General features: G+C 48.5%; 1 protein-coding gene across 1 annotated transcript; it reads left to right on the forward strand.

The window, feature by feature from the left end:
* The first annotated feature begins 4,115 nt into the window (after window positions 1–4,115).
* LOC132587284 (solute carrier family 2, facilitated glucose transporter member 5-like) lies at window positions 4,116–20,404 on the forward strand. Its single transcript, XM_060259565.1, has 12 exons — window positions 4,116–4,142; window positions 6,229–6,327; window positions 7,872–8,032; window positions 11,612–11,736; window positions 12,156–12,308; window positions 12,393–12,518; window positions 14,129–14,316; window positions 15,882–15,992; window positions 17,152–17,253; window positions 18,892–18,967; window positions 19,080–19,207; window positions 20,231–20,404. Exons 1-12 carry the CDS (start codon window positions 4,116–4,118, stop codon window positions 20,402–20,404), a joined length of 1,470 nt encoding a protein of 489 aa, XP_060115548.1.
* Window positions 20,405–21,723: the final 1,319 nt, after the last annotated feature.

The following is a 21,723-nucleotide window of genomic DNA, read 5'->3' on the forward strand; positions in this document are numbered from 1 at the left end:
ATATTTGAAATCAGGGGAATGAGGCTAATTTTGACTCATCCTTACAAGTTTGTCTTTTTGTTTTTTCTTAGTTTTTGTAAAAAAATAAATAATAAAATTATCATTTTGGTGATCGAAGACGCTTGCCTCTATTTCTTTATATTCCCTGAAAACCAGCCCTGTTGCTGGACCTCCAGAGGAACTGGGTGGCCATTGTGTGAGATGGGATGCTGGACTAGATGGACAACTGGTCTGACCCAGCAGGGCTTTTCTTATGTAGATCTTGGCCTCTCTGCCATGCTGTTGGCCATCCAGAGGAACTGGTTGGCCACTATCAGGATGGTGGCGTGAATGGATCAATGGTTGGTCTTAAAGTGAATGGATCAATGGTTGGTCTTAAAGTGAATGGATCACTGGTTGGTCTAAAAGCAGGGCTCTTCTGATGCCCTTAAATATTTTGAACTGGTGAGAAGGGCAGTTCGCAGAAGAATTGTTTAAGTTATTACAATATCTTTCCATCCCTCCTTCCTGCAGGATCTGTGATGGCTGGTATAAATATAGGGAGAAGTATTTGGATTTAAAACGTCATCACATTCAAACACATTATAGTAACACATTTAAATTTTGCAAAGGTGTCCATATTTTATGCCTTTGGGTTTTGTTAAACAGCTTTTAATGTTGTCCTGTGATTTTAATGTTGTGGCTCCATAAAGAATGTTTGTTATGTATGACCCTACATGTTTATTTACCCCTCCCACCCTCCTGTTTTTGTTGCAACAACAATGCTTGTGAGACAGAGTCAGCAGGGAGAGTGTGTGTAGCCCAGGTCTCCTAGATGCTGGGAGTCCCCAGTGCTGCCTGTCGACACTTTCCCTGGTACCTCTCAACTGTTTTTAGAAAGTGGGCAGGGCAGGATGGTGCTTTTGCCCAGCAAGGCTTCTGATTGGCCATTAAAATTTTGATTGGCTGTGCAGGTCTTGGAAAATGTTCCTTTGGCAGCAGCTGCCACCCCAACTCAAGGATCTTCACTGTGTGACTGAAAATAAGCTGAGGCAGCCATTTTGTCGCTGATTCCACCTCCTGCGGCAGCCATGCTGTGCCAGTATTACAAATGCACTCCCTTGGCAGTGAGGACTGACTTGCGTTTTTATAAAGCCCGCGTCCAGTGGCATCTTTAAGACTAACACAGTTTAATTCTGGGTATAAGCTTTTGTGGTCTTAAAGCTTTTTGTTGGTCTTAAAGGTGCCACTGGACTCAAACTTTGGTCTGTTGCAGGGGTGTCCAACATGTGGCCCAGGGCCAAATCAGGCCCCCAAGCAACTGGCTGTCATCTACTTCCTTCTCGCTCTTTCTTGCTTCCTTCTGCATCAGTTTGCTTTGCCAAGCTTGCTCAATCACACAGGAACTACAGAGCAAAACCTCTATTGTCTCCATTGGCTGAGGCTCCTCCTTTGAGGGGGAAGAATAGCTTGCTTTGCCAGGCTCTCTCAATCACACAGCAGAGCTACTGAGCCAAGCCTCTCTTCCTTCTGTTAGCTGAAGCTCCTCCCCCTCCTGGTCCCCTGGGGAAGGAAGGAAAGAGCCAGCGCTTCCTTTGCCCAGTTCCCCGGATGCCATGGGAGAAATACAAAGAAAGACCTAGTGCTAATGTTTTAAGCATGTTTTATTTTAAGCTTTTAAAAAATCTTTGTGTTCGTCTGTGTCCTTTATAAAGTTTATATCTCTGGTAACTGGAATTACATTTTATGACACACACGGCCTGGTCCAGCCCAGCAAGGTCTCATTTATGTCAGATCTGGCCCTCATAACAAATGAGTTTGACACCCCTGTTCTATTGTGTCATGGCTACTCACCTGAATCACAGTTTTATGCTGCCCACTGACTCAAGTATCTTTTGAAACCGCCCACTGACAACCATGCTTGAGTCCTTGATGGGAATTTGAACTGAGGTCAAACTGAGGTCATTCACTGGTGAGAGAATTACATCCTAGGCATGCTCAGTGGCACTCCTGTTTTGTTATCCTGGTTGCAAATTAAATCCAGGAGGATTCCACCACGTGGAATCAGCCGAGGCCAAAGAGGTTCTGCAGCTGCCCTGACCTACTCACCACGCCTCATGCCCGACCACCACACCACCTCACGCTGCCTTCTCGAGTCTCTGTGCCAGTTGCGGAGAGCTTGTAGTTAAATTGTAGTTAAATTGTTATATATTGTACAATGTATGCATTAAGTTTTGTTGTTAGCCGTCCTGAGCCGCTTTGGCGGGGAGGGCGGGATACAAATAAAATGTGATGATGATGATGATACAATATTTAGAGCTCTGTAGGATACATATTATATTGATAAAGTTTTAGAGCAGCCCTGGAAAGTAGATAAGTTTTATTATCCTGATTACCAGTACCGTATTAAGGACTGAAGCCAAATGCGGCTCGCAGAAGGTCATGTCAAAATTTCAAAATGTAGAAATTCAGATTGGGATTTGTAGTTCATCCTTCTCTCGTTGACCATGCTTACTCGATGCTGTTTTAAATCCAAAATTAATCTTCATTCCAGTTAGCATTGGAGATGGCAGAATATCCCCCATTTCATTTCTTTATATTTTCTCATTGGCACTGTGTTGTATTCAGTTTTTGTATACTATTTCATGCATACAACCACATCATTTTCTACGTAAAACCTACACTTAATGCTGATTTATTGTCCCCATAAGTGGAAAAGATGCATGCATTTTATGCAGAAAATGCAAGAATAAAGAAAAACCGCACAAAAATAAGGAACCCCAGATTTCGGTTCACAGAATGGAGAGATGAAGTTGACCCAGGGAATTTTCAAAGGGCAGCAGCAGGGCGAGCCCTGACCTTGATAGCCCAGACTAGCTTGGTCTTGTCCGATCTTGGGCACTAAGTAGGGTCAACCCTGGCTAATATTTTGATGGGAGACCATCAGTGAGTACCAGGGTTTTGACCAATGTTCCCTCCAAGCTGTGCCGTCTTGTGAGCAGAAATTCCACTTTGTGAGCTACTGGCGTTAAAGTTGTGAGCTGCTGCATAAATTAGTTTGCTCCGGGGTCATTTTTTTTTGTGAGCTAAGACAAAAATGTGTGAGCCGGAGGCTAAACAACTGAGCTAGCTCACATCAACTCAGCTTAGAGCGAACATTGGGTGTGACACAGAGGGAAGAAGTGGCAAACCAACTCTGAACATCTCTTGCCTTGAAAACCTCGCAGAATCACCATTAGCTGTGACAAGAAGCAAAAAGCCCCCCAAAAAACTAAACAACGTGGGTGAGGAATTCAAAGCAAACCTTAATTATTGCGAAGATCTAGATTGATGGCGGCTCAGCTCCTAACTGCCAACAGTTTCCCCCGGAATCTTCTGACTGTCTCCGCCCGATTGAATGTCACAATGCCAAGAACCTTCCAAAGGATTTTTGCTTCAAGGAGAAAAAGAACTTGGTTTGGATTGTTGTCCTCATCAATACAGTTTGGGTGCATTTTGGCTGCTCATGCTAGAAGTCATCTTCTAAAACGAAGGTTAGGGTAGGGGCTTTCGTTCCACCTCTCCCTCCCTGTTTTCCTTCCTGCTCATGCTAGAAGTCATCTAAAAACGAAGGCAGGGTAGGGGCCAACAGAGAGACTAACTAGCCACCCCCGCCTCTGAGCCCGTTTCTCTTTTCTCTTAACAGCCCCACTTCTTTCTCTAGCCTCCTGTTTTTAAAAAGTTCAAAAAGGCAAATCTGAAATTGAAAGAGGTTCCCTCCCTTGAATGTTACCCACAGCTATTGTAAAATGGGTTTTTTAAAGGAATTAGACCAATATATGGAGCCTGTTCATCTGTTGGCAGCTGTTATGTATGCTAGCTCAATGGAACTTCCATGTTCAGAGACAGTGTGCTTCCAAATACCAGATGCTGCAGGCAAGTTCTGTTTTCGTGCTGTCTTTACCTTCTGCCTGTGAATGTTCCCAGGGGCATCTGATTGACAGTGTCTGGAACAAACGGACCTTATTCTAATCCAGTGACACAGTCCTCCTGTTTTTAGGAAAGCAAAGTCGACTACCTTCTGGCAAGATCCCATTCTTGCTGTCTCACAGGTTGGCCTCGTTTCTAACCGTTGAGCCATCCCTGAAAACGAGCAAATGGCAGACAGCGTACCCAAGAAACCGGTGAGTTTGGAAGGTGTGGCCATATTCTGCCATGATTCTGAATTGTTGAACATCTAAGTCAGGAGTAGCCAAACTGTGGCTTGGGACCTTTCACACATATTGTGCGGCTCTCGAATATGCTCTTTCACACATATTGTGTGACTCTCGAAGCCCCCACCGCCCCGCTCAGAGAAGGCATTTGTCTCTTTAAGTCACTTTGCGAAGCCATCTGATGGCTTGGAGAATACACTTAAAGTTGCTTTCTTTCCACCTTTCCCCATTTTCCTCCCTCCCTCCCTCCCTCGAACATCTGTCATTCATGCCCTGTGGCTCTCCAACGTCTGACATTTATTCACTGTGGCTCTTACATTAAGCAAGTTTGGCCACCCCTGATCTAAGTTGACGTGAACACACGAAGCTACCTTGTACTGGATCAGGCCACTGGTCCATCAAAGTTGCTATTGTCGTTCAGACTGGCAGCCGCTGTTCAGGGTCACAGGCTGAGGTCTTTCCCATTGCTTGCTGCTTGGTCCTTTATAACTGGAGATGCCGAGGACTGAACCTGGGGCCTTCTGCATGCCAAGCAGATGCTCAGCCACTGAGCTATAGCCCCACTTCGTGGCTCTCCCGGGTCTCAGGCTGAGGTCTTTCCCATCACCTCCTGCCTGGTCCTTTTTAACAGGAGATGCCGGGGATTGAACCTGGGACCTTCTGCATGCCAAGCAAATGCTCTACCACTGAGCTATAGCCCCACTTCGTGGCTCTCCCGGGTCTCAGGCTGAGGTCTTTCCCATCACCTCCTGCCTGGTCCTTTTTAACAGGAGATGCCGAGGATTGAACCTGGGGCCTTCTGCATGCCAAGCAGATGCTCAGCCACTGAGCTATAGCCCCACTTCGTGGTTCTCCCGGGTCTCAGGCTGAGGTCTTTCCCATCACCTCCTGCCTGGTCCTTTTTAACAGGAGATGCCGGGGATTGAACCTGGGGCCTTCTGCATGCCAAGCAGGTGCTCTGCCACTGAGCCATGGCCGCTCCCCAGTGGACAAGGCTGATGGGAGTGAAGGCTTGTTGCCAACATTATTTATTTATATAATTTAAATTTATGGATCGCCCAGTCTCTGAGTACACAGGGCACTGGGCGGTGAACAACAGTAGGACAAAATACATCACAGACTTTGTCAAAATTATAATAAATCACTCATTACATTCTGAAAAGCGATCCCCAAAATGGCGTGTGAATTTATCTTGAGCCAGTTCCAGACTGTGTTGCTGCCTCATGGGCAAGGTAAAGAAGGATGCAACAAAGAGAGAAAAAGAGAGGAGGAGGGTGCCAGTGATAATAAAGCCCATCGCTGTCCTCAACCAAAAGGCTGGAGGGACATCTCTGCCTCGCGGGCCTCGTAGAACTGCATTATCTGGGCCATCTCCCAATATGGGAACATCTGGCAGCAGCTGTTAAAACACAGCACAGGAAGCCTTGCCCTCCTTCATCCAACAGGAGACGGGAGGATTACTGTTTTGTAGAGCAGGGATGTGGAAAGGAAGGGAGCCGCAAAACATGCGGTGAAGGAGAAGACTGTGTTGGTGTCGCTAGAGCATTCTAAGCCATTCTGTTATATTATCACAGTAGTCCTTGGGAAAGCCTTGTAAAGTGGTGGTGGAAAACGTCGATTCACAGTTGAATTACAGCAACCCCTTAGTGTTTTTTTCCAGGCAAGGGATGAACAGAGGTGGTTTGCCATCGCCTGCTTAGCTTCCAAGATCTGGTGAGATCGGACTTCCTTGGCAGTCTCCTTTACAAGAACCAACCAGAGCCAATAATCCTGCTTAGCGCCTGAAAACTGATGAGTTCGGACTAGCCCCGGTTATCCAGGTCGGGGCCCCTACAAGATAGGCTAGCCATACTGTAAGCCAGAGGCGAGATTCGAACCGCTAGCCTCCCAGATAGCAGCTTGTTGTCTCAGCCAGTGAGGTACACCAGCTTCTAAAGAACAGCAAGGCAGCTGCAAATTTGGGGAAGAGGCTGACCGTGGCTTGGACCATCTTGTAAATTTTTACGGAGGTTTCACCCCACGTGCTCAGGCCTCCGTCTGCCGCTTCTTCCGGTAGGAGCTGACGAAGGTGCTCACGCAGGTCACGCTGGTCTCAGCCTTTGGCTCTTCTTTCCAATATGGCTACAATCTCGTTGTGCTCAACTTCCCAGCTCAGGTAAGCTGGCCCTGAGGATCAGGGGCCAGGGTTTATTCATTTATTACTTTAGTTTTCCATCCTGCCTTCTCCGCAAGCGGACTCAGGGCAGCCAGCAGTCAGTTCAAAAACAATTTGTGATTATAATTTAAAACAATAAAATAGCAATTAAAATACATTTCATGGTGCTGCTCAAAACTTCAGTATAGGCGGGATCATAACTTTCTTTCTTCTGACAGTGATCCTATAGAGATTGTTATTCCTCATGAGTGATATTGCTCAGCAATGTAGGGTGTCGGTCGTCTCCCATTTAAGTGTTAAAAGGCCTGTCCAAATACAGGCCCTGTGGAATTAGGAGAGGTCCAGCAGGGGACTTATGGCCTCCAGGAGGGCGTCCCACATTTCTGGTGCTGCCACTGAGAAAGCCCTGGCCTAGCCCATGTAGAACACAGTCTGGTCTCCCTTGGTCGGGGATAGATAGTAAGTTTTGTGTCCCTGAACGCAGTGCTCTCTGGGGAACATATGGAGAAAGGCGGTCCTGTAGATAGGCAGGCCCTCGACCAAATAGGACTTTAAAGGTCAGTACCAGCACCTTGAAGTGGACTCAGAACACAATAGGTAGCCACAACAGAATTGGCAGCCCAACAAGTTTGTATTGGGTTCAAGAGCTTGGGGGTACTACTGGAGCCTTCCTTAACGATGGAGGTCCAGATAGCAGCCACTGCCAAGTCCGCATTTTTCCATCTTAGGCGGGCAAGGCAGCTGGCTCCCTTCCTGGAGCATGACGATCTAGCAACGGTAATCCATGCAACGGTCACCTCGAGGTTGGACTACTGCAATGCCCTCTACATGGGGATGCCCCTGTGCCGAACCCAGAAATTGCAGTTGGTGCAGAACACCGCCACCCGGTTGTTATTGGGGCTCCCAAGATGGGAGCACATTCAGCCGGGACTTCGGGTTCTGCACTGGCTGCCAATACTTTATCGAGTTCGGTACAAGGTGCTGGTCATTACCTTTAAAGCCCTATATGGCCTAGGACCTGAGGGACCGTCTCTCCCCACATGTTCCCCAGAGAGTACTGAGATCGGGAACTCAAAATCTCCTTGTTGTCCCCGGGCCAAAGGAAGCCCGTTTGAAATCGACTAGGGATAGGGCCTTCTCTGTAATGGTCCCTTCCTGGTGGAACCAGCTGCCAGAAGAGGTAAGGGCCCTGCGGGATCTCGCTCAATTCCGCAGGGCCTGTAAGACAGTCCTCTTCTGGCTGGCTTACAACTAACCGGCACTTGAAATCTTGATACTGAGTGTAGTTTTTATAGGATCGCTGTATGTTTTTTAATGTTTTAACTATGTAAATTATGTGAAATGTTTAATTTTAACTGTGTGGAATGTTTAAATTTTTATATTCTTGTTAGATTTTATATGCTGTAAGCCGCCCTGAGCCACCTGGTGGGAAGGGTGGGATACAAATTACAAATAAACTAAACTAAAACTAAAGACCCAGGGGGTTGTCGCCTTGAGCGTGTGGAAAGGTCCTGTCTTCCCAAAGCGATGTTCTTCTCTCCTAGTGGATGCAAGAATTCTACAACCAGACCTATCACAAGAGGAATAACATCAACATGGACGCAGGCCTCCTCAGGTTCCTGTGGGGTCTCACGATTACGTTCTTCCCAATCGGAGGCCTGGTTGGGACCCTTATGGCTCGGCCCCTGGCGGATCATTGTGGCAGGTACCGAGATAAACAACGTGGTGACCTGGAGCCTCATTAGATGCTCTTGGGAGAAGGGCAACTCACGTCTCTATGGTAACGTCTAGGAAACCAACCATGTGATATCCTGTTGAGTGGCAGTCAATTATCTGGGGATGGTTTATGGAAACCATGAGCACCAGTAGATCTCTTGACTCCCTGGGTTTGAAGCTGGGTTCCTAGTATTAGATTAGGAAATTCCTGGATATTTAGGGGTGGAGCCTAGGGAGGGCGGGGTTTAGGGATGGAGGTGAACCTCAATAGCAGAAGCCGAGTCTGACATAAATGGACTTTTGTCGGGCTGGGCCATGTGTGGCATATGATGTAAAGCCAGCTACTGGAGATAGAAACTTTATAAAAGATACAGGCAAACCCAATTAACAGTATTATCTCTTACTCAAAATACAAATGAAAGCAACTGATTCCTAGTGGTAAAAGCAATTGACTTAGTGGAGAGCCCACAAAAGCCCCAATAAATGTATTTAATCATATACAAGACTAGGGTTTTTTCCCCTAAGGGATACCATAAAAGGGGGATTGCCTTATATTTCCATACATACCAGTTGCTTGTGGGCCGGGTAAGAACTCTGGATGGGCCGGTTCTGGGCCCAGACCTTATGTTTGACACCCCTGCCTAACAGGATATCACTCTTCCAAAGCTGCCATTTCTTCCAGGGAAACTGATCCGGAGATCAGCTGTAATCCCAGGAGACCTCCAGGCCCTGCTTAGGAAAGGAAAGGTCCCCCGTGCAAGCACCAGTCATTTCCGACTCTGGGGTGACGTTGCTTTCACAACGTCTTCAAGGCAGACCTTTTTACGGGGTGATTTGCCATTGCCTTCCCCAGTCTTTTACATTTTCCCAAACTAGACTGCAGGAAGATAGAATCATAGAGTCGGAAGGGATCTCCAGGGTCATCTAATCCAACCCCCTGCACAATGCAAGAACTTCACACATACCTCCCGCCCCCCCCCCCCCCCACACACACACACATACATCCCCAGTGACCCCCTGCTCCGTGCCTAGAAGATGGCAAAAACCTCCAGCATCCTTGGCCAAACTGGTCTGGAGAAAAACTGCTGCCTGATGCAAAAGTGGCAATCAGCATTTCTCTGCGCGTGTAAGGAAGGGCCATGAGAACTAAGCAGTGAGCAACCCTTCTTCCTGCCCTCCTTCTCTTGTTCTGCCTAATTCACAGAATCAGCATTGCTGTCAGATGGCTGTCTAGCCCCAGATGCGAACTAACCACTTTACATAGCAAACAGCTTCCCAAATGGCCATTTTTCAACGGCCACAAGTTGCAAACTAGGCCTCTCTGGATGCCCTTCCTCTTTTCCCCTTTTGCTCAAAGGATAGCTTGAAGAAGAGGGCTTTGCAACTTGTAGCTGGACCAAATAGCCAGTGAGGTCAGGCTGATCTGCCTTGAGGAGAATAGGGACGATCTCCCAGTGGCCCTTAGCTGGCAGCAGAGACCAGAGTCCTTCCCTTTGCTTCTTCATCATTTTCCCTCCCACACTATCCAGTGCCTGCTTTTTGGGGACAGGGGGGGGGGGGCATTGTTGTGTTTGATGAGTGTTTGTGCACCTGGAAGTCATGGCAGCTTCTGATGACTGACCCCTACTGGGGGTCTGGAGGATATTCAGAGAGTTGGCTGAACACAGCCTGCCCCTGTCCCCCTGGTATTCTAAGGAGGTCTCCCATCCAAGTACTAACCAGTTAGGAGAGCCAGTTTGGTGTAGTGGTTAAGTGTGCAGACTCTTATCTGGGAGAACCAGGTTTGATTCCCCACTCCTCCACTTGCACCTGCTAGCATGGCCTTGGGTCAGCAATAGCTCTGGCAGAGGTTGTCCTTGAAAGGGCAGCTGCTATGAGAGCCCTCCCAGCTCCACCCACCTCACAGGGTGTCTGTTGTAGGGGAGGAAGATAAAGGAGATTGTGAGCCGCTCTGAGACTCTTCGGAGTGGAGGGCTGGATATAAATCCAATATCTTCATCTACCTCACAGGATGTCTGTTGTGGGGGAGGAAGGTAAAGCAGATTGTGAGCCGCTCTGAGACTCTTTGGAGTGGAGGGCGGGATATAAATCCAATATCTTCATCTATCTCACAGGGTGTCTGTTGTGGGGGGGGGGGAAGGTAAAAGAGATTGTGAGCCGCTCTGAGACTCTTCGGAGTGGAGGGCGGGATATAAATCCAATACCTTCATCTACCTCACAGGGTGTCTGTTGTGGGGGGGGGGGAAGGTAAAGGAGATTGTGAGCCGCTCTGAGACTCCTCGGAGTGGAGGGCGGGATATGAATCCAATATCTTCATCTACCTCACAGGGTGTCTGTCGTGGGGGAGGAAGGTAAAGGAGATTGTGAGCTGCTCTGAGACTCTTCAGAGTGGAGGGTGGGATATAAATCCAATATCTTCATCTACCTCACAGGGTGTCTGTTGTGGGGGGGGAAAGGTAAAGGAGATTGTGAGCCGCTCTGAGACTCTTCAGAGTGGAGGGTGGGATATAAATCCAATATCTTAATCTACCTCACAGGGTGTCTGTTGTGGGGGGGGGAAAGGTAAAGGAGATTGTGAGCCGCTCTGAGACTCTTCGGAGTGGAGGGCGGGATATAAATCTAATATCTTCATCTACCTCACAGGGTGTCTGTTGTGGGGGGGGGGGAAGGTAAAGGAGATTGTGAGCCGCCCTGAGACTCTTCAGAGTGGAGGGTGGGATATAAATCCATATCTTCATGTACCTCACAGGGTGTCTGTTGTGGGGGGGGGGGAGCCCTATATGGTCTAGGACCTTTAAAGCCCTATATGGTCTAGGACCTGCCTACCTGAGGGACCGTCTCTCCCCGCATGTTCCCCAGAGAGCACTGAGATCGGGATCTCAAAATCTTTTGGTTGTCCCCGGGCCAAAGGAGGCCCGCTTGAAGATCACAAGAGACCGGGCCTTCTCTGTAATGGCTCCATTTTGGTGGAACCAGCTGCCGGAGGAGGTAAGGGCCCTGCGGGATCTCACCCAATTCCGCAGGGCCTGTAAGACAGTCCTCTTCCGGCTGGCCCACAACTAACGGCCCTGTATACCGACTACCGAATGCTGTATATTGTATACTGAATTTTTACCTGAAGCTGAATGGAGTGTAGCTTTACGACTGCTGGCTGTTTTAATTATGTATAGTTATAACAAATGTTTTATTTTAATTATATATTGTGAATTGTTAATTTAAAGTGTAATTTTATACTTTTATGTTAGTTTTATATATGTTGTAAGCCGCCCTGAGCCACTCGATGGGAAGGGCGGGATATAAATCCCAGATAAATAAAAAGATAAATAAATAAATAAAGGTAAAGGAGATTGTGAGCCGCTCTGAGACTCTTCGGAATGGAGGGCGGGATATAAATCCAATATCTTCTTCTTCTTCACAGTCAGCCCTGCTTAGTTTCCGAGATCTGATGAGATCGGTCTTGCCTGGGCTATCCAGGGCAGGCCCTGCATCTGCTTGTTTTTCAGGGTCGTGCATTCACTGGCATTGTGTCTCCTGCTGCTCTTTTTTTTTTCCTTTGCTTTCATTTCAGGAAATACATCTTGGTGGTAAATAACCTTTTCCCCATAGTCGCTGCTGTCGTCTGTTCTTGCTCCAAAGTGGTGCATTGCTACGAACTGATCATCTTTGCACGCTTGGTCATTGGAATATGCGCAGGTGAGTCAAGGCCCTGGGAGCCTGGTCTCATAGTCCAAGATGGGTGGACAGTGGAGAGGCAGCTTTGGAGTGAGATCATGCCGCCTCTTTCGTCCGCCTGGGTTCCAGGCAGGAGAAAGGGGCGGCGGGACTGCTCTGCCTCGCTCTGAGGCTGGCTCCCCTGCAAGGAAACGTGCTGCCTGTTTCATCCACCCAGAAAGTGCAGCCTGGTTGCTATCGGGCCACGGATCAGTACTGGTCCACAGCCTGGTGGTTGGAGACCTCTGCTCTAACCGGTCTCACTTGTCTCCAGGAAATAGCCTGCAGGAGGCCACACAGTGAATCTCCTCATCCTCTGGACTCCTCCGAAGATGCCCAGAGATATTTCTGAGTGTGCCATAAGCTGTATGTGGGTTGTGAATTCTCCTCTGATTCACCAGGTATAGCCTGCAGTGTTGTCCCCTTGTACCTCGGAGAGGTGTCCCCGCACAACCTGAGAGGAGCCGTAATCGTGGTGTCTCATTTCTTCCTCACTTTTGGCATCTTGGTTGCTCAGGCCCTCAGTCTCCATGTTGTCCTCGGAACCAGGCAAGGTATATGGGATTTCTGAGGGGTGTTTTGTCCGTTACGAATCACGTTGCATTCCTGCCATTTGAGTATTGTCTTTTCTTCCACAGGTTGGCCGGTGCTGCTGTTCCTCACCAGTATCCCTGCATTATTTCAGATCTTTCTGCTGCCCTGGTTCCCTGAGAGTCCCAGGTATCTACTGATACAGAAAGGAGATGAAGCGGAAGCAAGGAAAGGTACATGGAGGCCTTCAGGTGTGGGTACAGCAAGGAGTCACGCAAGCAGTTCAAGCTGAAGAGAACATTAAACCAAGAGCCTTGCTGGATCAGACCAGTGAGGGTCCATTTATTCCAGCATCCTGTCTCACACAGTGGCCAACCAGTTCCTGTCTCACACAGTGACCAACAGCAGGGCAAAGAGGCCAAGGCCTTCATTAGAACATCAGAAGAGCCTTGCTGGATTAGACCAGTGGTCCATCTAGTCCAGCATCCTGTCTCACACAGTGGCCAGCCAGTTCCTCTGGATGGCCAACAACAGGGCATGGAGACCGAGGCCTTCATAAGAACATCAGAAGAGCCCTGCTGGTTTACACCAGTGGTCTATCAAGTCCAACATTCCATCTCAAACAGTGGCCAACAACAGGGCCGAGGTCTTCTCCTGGGGTTGCCTCCTGGCCTTGGATTCAGAGGTTGACTGCCTCTTTAATCAATAGGGCTAGTAGCCGCTGACAGACCTCTCATCCATGAATCTGCCTAATCCCCTTTTAAAGCTGTCTACGCCTGTGGCCATCACTACATCCTCTGGCAGCAAATGCCACGTTTTAATCACTCACTGAATGAAGTATTTTCTTTTGTCTGTCCTGAATCTCCTGCAGCAGATAACTCTCCGTTGTTGTCCTATTTGTATGATTGCATCGCTTTGTCATGACTAGAGGGCTGTCTTTGTGGTATTTTTGTGAAAGAGCCACTTGTGGATGCCGAGCCACAGTTTAGCCACCCCTGGACTAGGATCTGGGAGATCCAGCCTTGAATCCCCACTCTGCCATAGAAGCACGCTGGGTCACCTCCTGCCAGTCACACCATCCCAGCCTAACCTGCCTCATAGGATAGTTATGAATATGGAAGAGAGGAGAACGACACAAGCCTCGTTGGGTTCTCACCAGGGAGAAAGGCAGTGTATAAATGAAGCAAATAAATTAGTTCCCCTTAAGATTTGTTTTGTTTGGTGTAGTGGTTTGGTTTGCAGACTCTTATCTGGGAGAACCGGGTTTGATTCCCCACTTCTCCACTTGCAGCTGCTGGAATGGCCTTGGGGCAGCCATAGTTCTTGGAGTTGTCCTTGTGAGCCAGTCTGGTGTAAAGGTTAAATGTGCAGACGCTTATCTGGGAGAACCGAGTTTGATTCCCCCCTCCTCCACTTGAAGCTGCTGGGATGGCCTTGGGTCAGCCATAGCTCTGGCAGAGGTTGTCCTTTAAAGGTCAGCTGCTGTGAGAGCCCTCTCAGCCCCACCCACCTCATAGGATGTCTGTTGTGGGGGAGGAGATTGTGAGCCACTTTGAGATTCTGAGTGGAGGGCGGGATATAAATCCAATATCTTCTTCATCTTCTATCTTCTTTTTCTGGGTCATTTTTAAAAAAATGTATTGAGGCCCACTTTGGGTCCTGTTTCAAGCAGAAGGGCAGAATTACAAATATTTTAAATAAAATGGTTCTCTGTCCAGGGGGATGGAGCCCAAGCCCAAGAGTTTGTGAGCTGACAGCAGGATGTGTGTAGTATCCTACTACCACGACACTTCCCCCAGTCCCTCCCACTCCCTCTCATATCGTATTCTCTCCCCCTGCCCAGCCTTGCAGCTGCTGAGAGAGTGGGACGAAGTGGAGGATGAGATGGAAGAGCTGAGAATGGAGGACAAATTTGAGAACCAGGAGAAACGGATGTCCTTGAGCAAGCTCATACTTTGCCGAAGCCAGCAGTGGCAACTTCTGTCCATTGTAGTCATGACGCTTAGCCAACACCTCTCTGATCTCAACGCAGTAAGTCAAGCGGAGGTCCCCAAAAGTTTAGTCAGTTGGGCTTGGAGCAATGTGGGCCCAACTGAGATCCAGAACGTATCAGATCAAGGTCATTATAGTGAGGGGGCAATATATATATTGGGCCGTTGGCTTGATCCAACATGGCTTCTCTTATGTTCTTAATACTTAATCAGGCCAGTCAATTCCATATGGCGATCCTTGCCGTGGCCGTCTTGGGTCATCCACGGCTGCTGCTGCTGTTTCTTCTTCTTCTGTCAGGTGTTCCCAACGTTTTGGAGCCTGTGGGTGCTTTTGAAATTCTGGCATGGCGTGGGGGGGAGCAACCACAAGATGGCTGCTGTGGGAGGTGAAGCCAGCCACAAAATGGCTGCTGTGGGAGATGGAGCTAGCCACAAAATGGCTACTGTGGGAGGTAGAGCTTGCCACAAAATGGCTGCTGTGGGAAGTGTAGCTAGCCACAAAATGGCTGCTGCGGGAGGTGGAGCTAGCCACAAAATGGCTACTGCTGGAGGTAGAGCTAGCCACAAAATGGCTGTTTCTTCTTCTTCTGTCAGGTGTTCCCAACATTTTGGAGCCTGTGGGTGCTTTTGAAATTCTGGCATGGCGTGGAGGGGAGCAACCACAAGATGGCTGCTGTGGGAGGTGAAGCCAGCCACAAAATGGCTGCTGTGGGAGATGGAGCTAGCCACAAAATGGCTACTGCGGGAGGTGTAGCTAGCCACAAAATGGCTGCTGCGGGAGGTGTAGCTAGCCACAAAATGGCTGCTGCGGGAGGTGTAGCTACCATGAAGTGGCTGCTGTGGGAGGTGTAGCTGGCCACAAAATGGCTGCTGCGGGAGGTGTAGCTAGCCACAAAATGGCTGCTGCAGGTGTAGCTAGCTACAAAATGGCTGCTGCGGGAGGTGTAGCTAGCCACAAAATGGCTGCTGTGGGAGGTGTAGCTAGCCACAAAATGGATGCTGCAGTTCCCCTTCAGTCACACAGCAAAGCTCCTTGTGTGGCGGTGGCAGCTGCTGCCAAAGCAAGGGTTTAAAAAAAAAAATGTGCACACGTATTAAATTTTCAATGGCCATTCAGAAGCCTTGGCAGGTCAAAGCCCCACTTTCTCAACTCACTTGGCAGGCAGCAGGAAAAGTGTTGCCAGGCACATAACAACTGTGGGTGCCACTTTGGGGACCCCTGGTTATGAGAACACAATAAGCTGCCTTGTTGTTCAGTCACACAGTCGAATCCGACTCTTTGTGACCCCCATGGACAAAATCACGCCAAGCCTTCGACCAAGTCAAATCATTGGTCCATAAAGAAGAGAAGAAGAAGAGATTGGGAGTTATACTCCGCCCTTCACTACCCAAAGGCGTCTCAGAGCAGCTTCCAATCTCCTTCCTTTCCTCTCCCCACAACAGACACCCTGTGAGATAGGCGGGCTGAGAGAACTTTGAAAACTGCACTTGAGAGAGCAAGTTGAAGAGCTATTGATGAAATGTCAAAATGTTCTTCACTTTCCTTCCCCAACAGCCTGTGGCCACCCATCGCTAAGAATTTCTCTTGCTGTGGTCTGATTTCAGATACACTGGTATGCTGAGGTAATCTACCTGTCTACAGGCGTACAAGAGGACTACGTCAGGTACATCACTGTGATGATAAGTGCAACCGTCATCTTCATCACCATCATAACGGTAGACTTCTCCTATCTCTCTTTCCTCCCCCATTTTAAATCTCTCCCAAGGCCCCTGTGGCTACTGGGGCTTCCCTCAAAGCATCATGGGAACTAAAACTTGTTGCTCGGAACACTTTGGTAGAGACTGCCCACCTGTCCTCCCTCCAACAGAACCATAATTCCTAGAGCTCTCTGGGGGAAAGGGAATGACCAACAGTTTGTCTACGGTACAGCTATGCCATAAAGCTGCCAGGCTGGCCCCTACACAGTGGGAGCTTTTTGGAGGCAGAATGCTTAAAAATTCAAATTCAGTTTTGCATGCATCTCAAGGTCAAAAATCCCAGAAGTGACGTCAGTCACCCCCATTGCTCTAGGAATTTCCCTGGAACTCTGTGGTAAAGACCACAGAGATCTGGGGAGTCCCTAGAGCTTTGCAGGGTGGCTGTGATCTCACTTCCGGGTTTTCACCAGAAGTGATGTCATGACACGCACAGCACTGGATTTCCCCCTGCTGCCTGGAGTAAAGCAATGAGAGGGCTGCGCCAAGCAGCACAAGGATACCTACCACTACCTGGAGGTTGGGAATGTTGGCATGCCCCAGGTCTCTGCATCAGGTTTCAAGGTCATCGTTCATGTTTAAGGGTCTGACCTTCTGACATCAGTACTGATCACTCAAAGGCAATAGGCATGGTTTACGCGGCAAGCGGAATTTCAGGACTCCTTATTAATGTCCATATCCCTGTTCCTAAAGCAGGGCTTTTTTTTGGTAGCAGGAACTCCTTTGCATATTAGGCCCCACCTGATGTAGCCAATCCTCCAAGAGCTTACAGTAGGTCCTGTAATAAGAGCCCTGTAAGCTCCTGGGCAATTGGCTACATCAGGGGAGTGGGGCCTAATACGCGAAGGAGTTCCTGCTACAAAACAAGCCCTGTAAAGTATTTTTTCATGTGGCATTGCCTTCATGCCTGGGCATGCCTGAGCCCTGTCTCCCACACACTATTTTATTTTTGCAAGATTCCCATGAGGGCGGATTAGGATTGTCATTAGCCCAAAGTCAACCCGTTTGCTTCCTGGACAAGCAAGGATTTGAACTTGGAGCTCTCCAATGTAAGCACTCGTTGCAGCACGCTCTTTGCGACAGCCTCTTTCCCTCACCTCCCTGCCTTTGTCTCTTCTAGATTTTTGTCGTTGATTCTTCAGGGCGAAGGCTGCTGCTTCTCACCGGCTTTGGGATCTGCAGCGTCTGCTGCGTTCTGTTAGCCATGGCCCTTGAACTTCAGGTCTGTCGTTCAAAATGGCGGGCTTTGGTCTAATCGAGAGGCAAGGATTTCCTCTGCCTCAGCACCATTTCATGCCTGAAGGGAGGCAGGCAACTCGGAACGTCTCTCGCCTTGAAATAAGTTGGCCACGACTTGATAGCTCTTTCTACCACCACACAACCCTTAGCAGGAAGTCATTTGCATATTAGGCCACACCCCCTGGTGCCAAGCCAGCTGGAACCGTGTTCCTGCTCAAAAAAAGCCTCGATGTCATGTGGTTTTGGCATCTCTTGGGCCGGCATGGGCAGGGAATGTCAAAAGCAAAGGACAAATATAGGAATTGAAGCTGCCTTAAACTAGGCTTGTAATTCCAGTTTGGTCCTTGTATCTGCTAAACCCCCTTCATTGTGATTATGTTAATTTGCTGCTCACCCTGTAACTATATGTATAGACTGGCAACTTCCATTTCTATGTATCTGAAGAAGATGTTGGATCAGGCCAATGGCCCATCCAGTCCAACACTCTGTGTCACACAGTGGCAAAAAAAAAAAGGAGGTTCACAAGTGGGGCTAGAAGCCCTTCCACTTTGCCCTGCTCCGAGCACCAAGAATACAGGGCATCACTGCCCCAGACAGTTCCAATAATATGCTGTGGCTAATAGCCACTGATGGACCTCTGCTCCATATTTTTATCCAAACCCCTCTTGAAGCTGGCTATGCTTGTAGCCGCCACCATGTCCTGCGGCAGTGAATTCCACATGTTAATCACCCTTTGGGTGAAATACTTCCTTTTATCTGTTTTAACCCGACAGCTCAGCAATTTCATTGAATGCCCATGAGTTCTTGTATTGTGAAAAAGGGAGAAAAGGATTTCTTTCTCTACTTTCTCCATCCCATGCATAATCTAAATAAACGAAGTGTGCCTGCATACAAAAGCTCATACCTTTAATAAAACTTGGTTGGTCTTAAAGGTGCCCGACTGGACTTATGTGACACTCTGTGATTATGACATAAGAACACATAAGAACATTATGACATAAGAACACTCTGTGATTATGTCACATAAGAACAGAAGAGAAGCCACGTTGGATCAGGTCAATGGCCCATCCAATCCAACACTCTGTGTCACATAAGAACATAAGAGAAGCCATGTTGGATCAGGCCAATGGCCCATCCAGTCCAACACTCTGTGTCACATAAGAACAGAAGAGAAGCCATGTTGGATCAGGCCAATGGCCCATCCAGTCCAACACTCTGTGTCACACAAGAACATAAGAGGAGCCATGTTGAATCAGGCCAATGGCCCATCCAGTCCAACACTCCTGTCACACAGTGACCAAAAAACCAAATGCCATCAAGAGGTCCACCAACGGGGCTAGAAACCCTTCCACTGTGCCCCCCCCCCCCCAAGCACAAGAATACAGAGCATCACTGCCCCAGACAAAGAGTTCCAACAATAAGCTGTGACTAATAGCCACTGATGGACCTCTGCTCCATATGCTTATCCATTCCCCTCTTGAAGCTGTCTATGCTTGTAGCCACCACTACCTCCTGTGGCAGTGAATTCCACATGTTAATCACCCTTTGGGTGAAGAAGGACCTCCTTTTATCATCCTTCGCTCATCCTTGATGGAACCGTGACCCACTTTTCTCCCAACAGAGCACCATTCCTTGGATGTCCTACTTCAGCACAGCTTTTGTCATTCTCTATGTGATTGGACACTCCATCGGGCCTAGTAAGTCATCTCCGGTTCTTCATGGGGTGTGGCCGGCAAAGAGAAGCCCAGGGCAGATAGATAGGCTGTGGTGCACACCGTGCCAACCCTGGACTCCTCGGTCTTCACCCAGGTCCCGTCCCCAGAGTGATGATTGCAGAGATGTTCTTGCAGTCGTCCCGAGCCTCTTCCTTCATGGTTGGCGAAATCGTGCATTGGGTCACCCACTTCCTTTTGGACATGATGTTTATTCATATGAAGGTCGGTGGCTTTCTGCAGATTGTTTTGGGTGCGCTGAGACTTCTCCCCAAACCCCGCCCTCTCCTGGCTCCACCCCCAAAGTCTCCAGGGATTCCCCAACCCAGACCTGGCAACCCTATCTGGCACTCTCATACCACCCCACCCCCCATTCTCCGTAAGTCTCCCCTGGGAGGCACTGAAGAATTTATGTCCGCCATCTGTAATGCATGGAATGTTTTTTACTGTTTTGTTTTTAATCTAAGGTATTGTATTTTTACCATAAGGAGCCCCGTGGCGCAGAGTGGTAAAGCTGCAGTACTGCAGTCCGAGCTCTCTGCTCACGACCTGAGTTTGATCCCGACTCAGCCTTCCATCCTCCTGAGGTCGGTAAAATGACTACCCAGCTTGACGAGGGAAGGCAATGGCAATCCACCCCGTAAAAAGGCTGCAGTGAAAACGTCCTGATCTGACGTCACCCCATGAATCAGTACCTGCACAGGGGACTATCTTTAATACCGAGCCCCATGGCACAGAGTGGTAAGCTGCAGTATTGCAGTCCAAGCTCTGCTCACGACCTGAGTTTGATCCTGGCGGAAGCTGGGTTCAAGTCACAGGCTCAAGGTTGACTCAGCCTTCCATCCTTCCGAGGTCAGTCAAATGAGTCCCCAGCTTGCTGGGAGGAAAGTGTAAGTGACAGGGGAAGGCAATGGCAAACCACCCCGTAAAAAATCTGCCGTGAAAAATTCGTGATGCGACGTCACCCCAGAGTTGGAAACAACTGGTGCTTGCACAGGGGATTACCTTTACCTTTATTTTTGCCATGTTGTTAGCTACCCTGAGCCCTACTGGCAGAAAAAGGCAGCCCATAAACTGAATATCATAAATAAATTAATAATAACAACAACAACAAATACGATGTTGGCAGAAATCAGCACCCGCTGTCTGCTACCGTGCACTCCCTGGAGGACATTTCCGATAATAACACATGATCATTGAATGCCCTTGAGTGTCTTTTCTCTTTCTCTCTCCCTCTTTCATCCGCAGGTTGGTCTCACGCCCTACAGCTTTCTTGTCTTCTTCTTCATCTGCTTGTTCGCCTATGTTTACATCTACGTGATGGTCCCAGAAACCAAGAAAAAGAGCTTTGTGGAGATCCGGAAGCTTCTGGAGGATCACATGGCTCAGAGGAGCTTGAAGGTTATACGAGCCGGGCAGTAGCGACCTGGGAGGAATTCTCAGCCTTCTTCAGCAAGGGGGACAGGATAAGGGAGGCTGGCCAGAGAATATGGAATGGGATTCTCCCAACAGTTTGGACTCGGGCGTTGATGATCGTAGTTTCTTTTCCGCTCCCGTTTTTTTCGTACGTAGGCATTTGCGCTCACCTGCTCTGACAGCAGGAGCTGTCAAAAAAAGACAGAGATTCCTGTCTTGTTAGCCTTCTGCTCTCAAGAGCACACTTTGTGGACATTGGTGATGACTGTTTCATTTGTATAAAGGTTCTTGACAATATCAAGCTGCCTTACGTGGATACATCCAGCCCGATAATGTCTGCTTTCCCTGTAAGCTGTGTAGTTTGGAATGACCATCCTTTAACAAAGAAGCCCGATGTAACAGCAGAGGCCTCTTTCACCCCAGTGCCTTTCTGCCTCCTTCTTCTCTTTACCCACCCAGATCTGATATGTGGCTGCTTTTTCAAAAAACCAAATGCAATACCAATGCCAATGAGAACCATTAAAGGAGGGGTCCCCAAACCCTGGTGCATGGATTGGTACCAGTCCGTGGCCTGTTAGCAACCGGGCCGTAAGTTGTATTTATTTTATTTAATTCGATTTATATCCCGCCCTACCCCACCGAGGCGGGCTCAGGGCGGCTTACAACATAAAACCAACAAAATCAATTTAAATATATTAAAAATACATTAGTAATTATAATTATACAATAAAATACTTAAAATACATATAAAAATACATAAAACACATAAGCTCGTAGAGCTCACATCAATATATACTATGCTGCCATTCTTCAAATCAGTTCTTCAGTGTTCCAATATTAGATAGTCTGATGTTCGAGATTAGATGTTCAGGCATTCCGATAGCAATTTACTTGTATGCCAACCGGAAGAGGGCTGTTTTGCAGGCCCTGCAGAACTGTTCAAGGCTCCGCAGGGCCCTCACCTCCTCCGGGAGCTGATTCCACCAACAAGGAGCTACCACCGAGAAGGCCCTGTCTCTAGTCACTTTCAGACGGGCCTCCTTTGGCCCAGGGATTGTGAGAAGGTTTTGGGACCCCGATCTCAGCACTCGCTGGGGAACATGTGGGGAGAGACGGTCCCTAAGGTAGGCAGGTCCCAGGCCATAAAGGGCTTTAAAGGTCATAACCAGCACCTTGTACCGAACGCGGTATGTTATCGGCAGCCAGTGCAGTCCCCGAAGCCCCGGCTGAATGTGCTCCCATCTAGGGAGCCCTAACAACAGCCGGGCAGCGGCATTCTGCACTAGCTGCAACTTCCGGGTTCGGCACAGGGGCAGCCCCATGTA

This window comes from Heteronotia binoei, chromosome 18 (genome assembly GCF_032191835.1).
Source record: "Heteronotia binoei isolate CCM8104 ecotype False Entrance Well chromosome 18, APGP_CSIRO_Hbin_v1, whole genome shotgun sequence".
NCBI classification, from domain to species: Eukaryota; Metazoa; Chordata; class Lepidosauria; order Squamata; family Gekkonidae; genus Heteronotia; species Heteronotia binoei.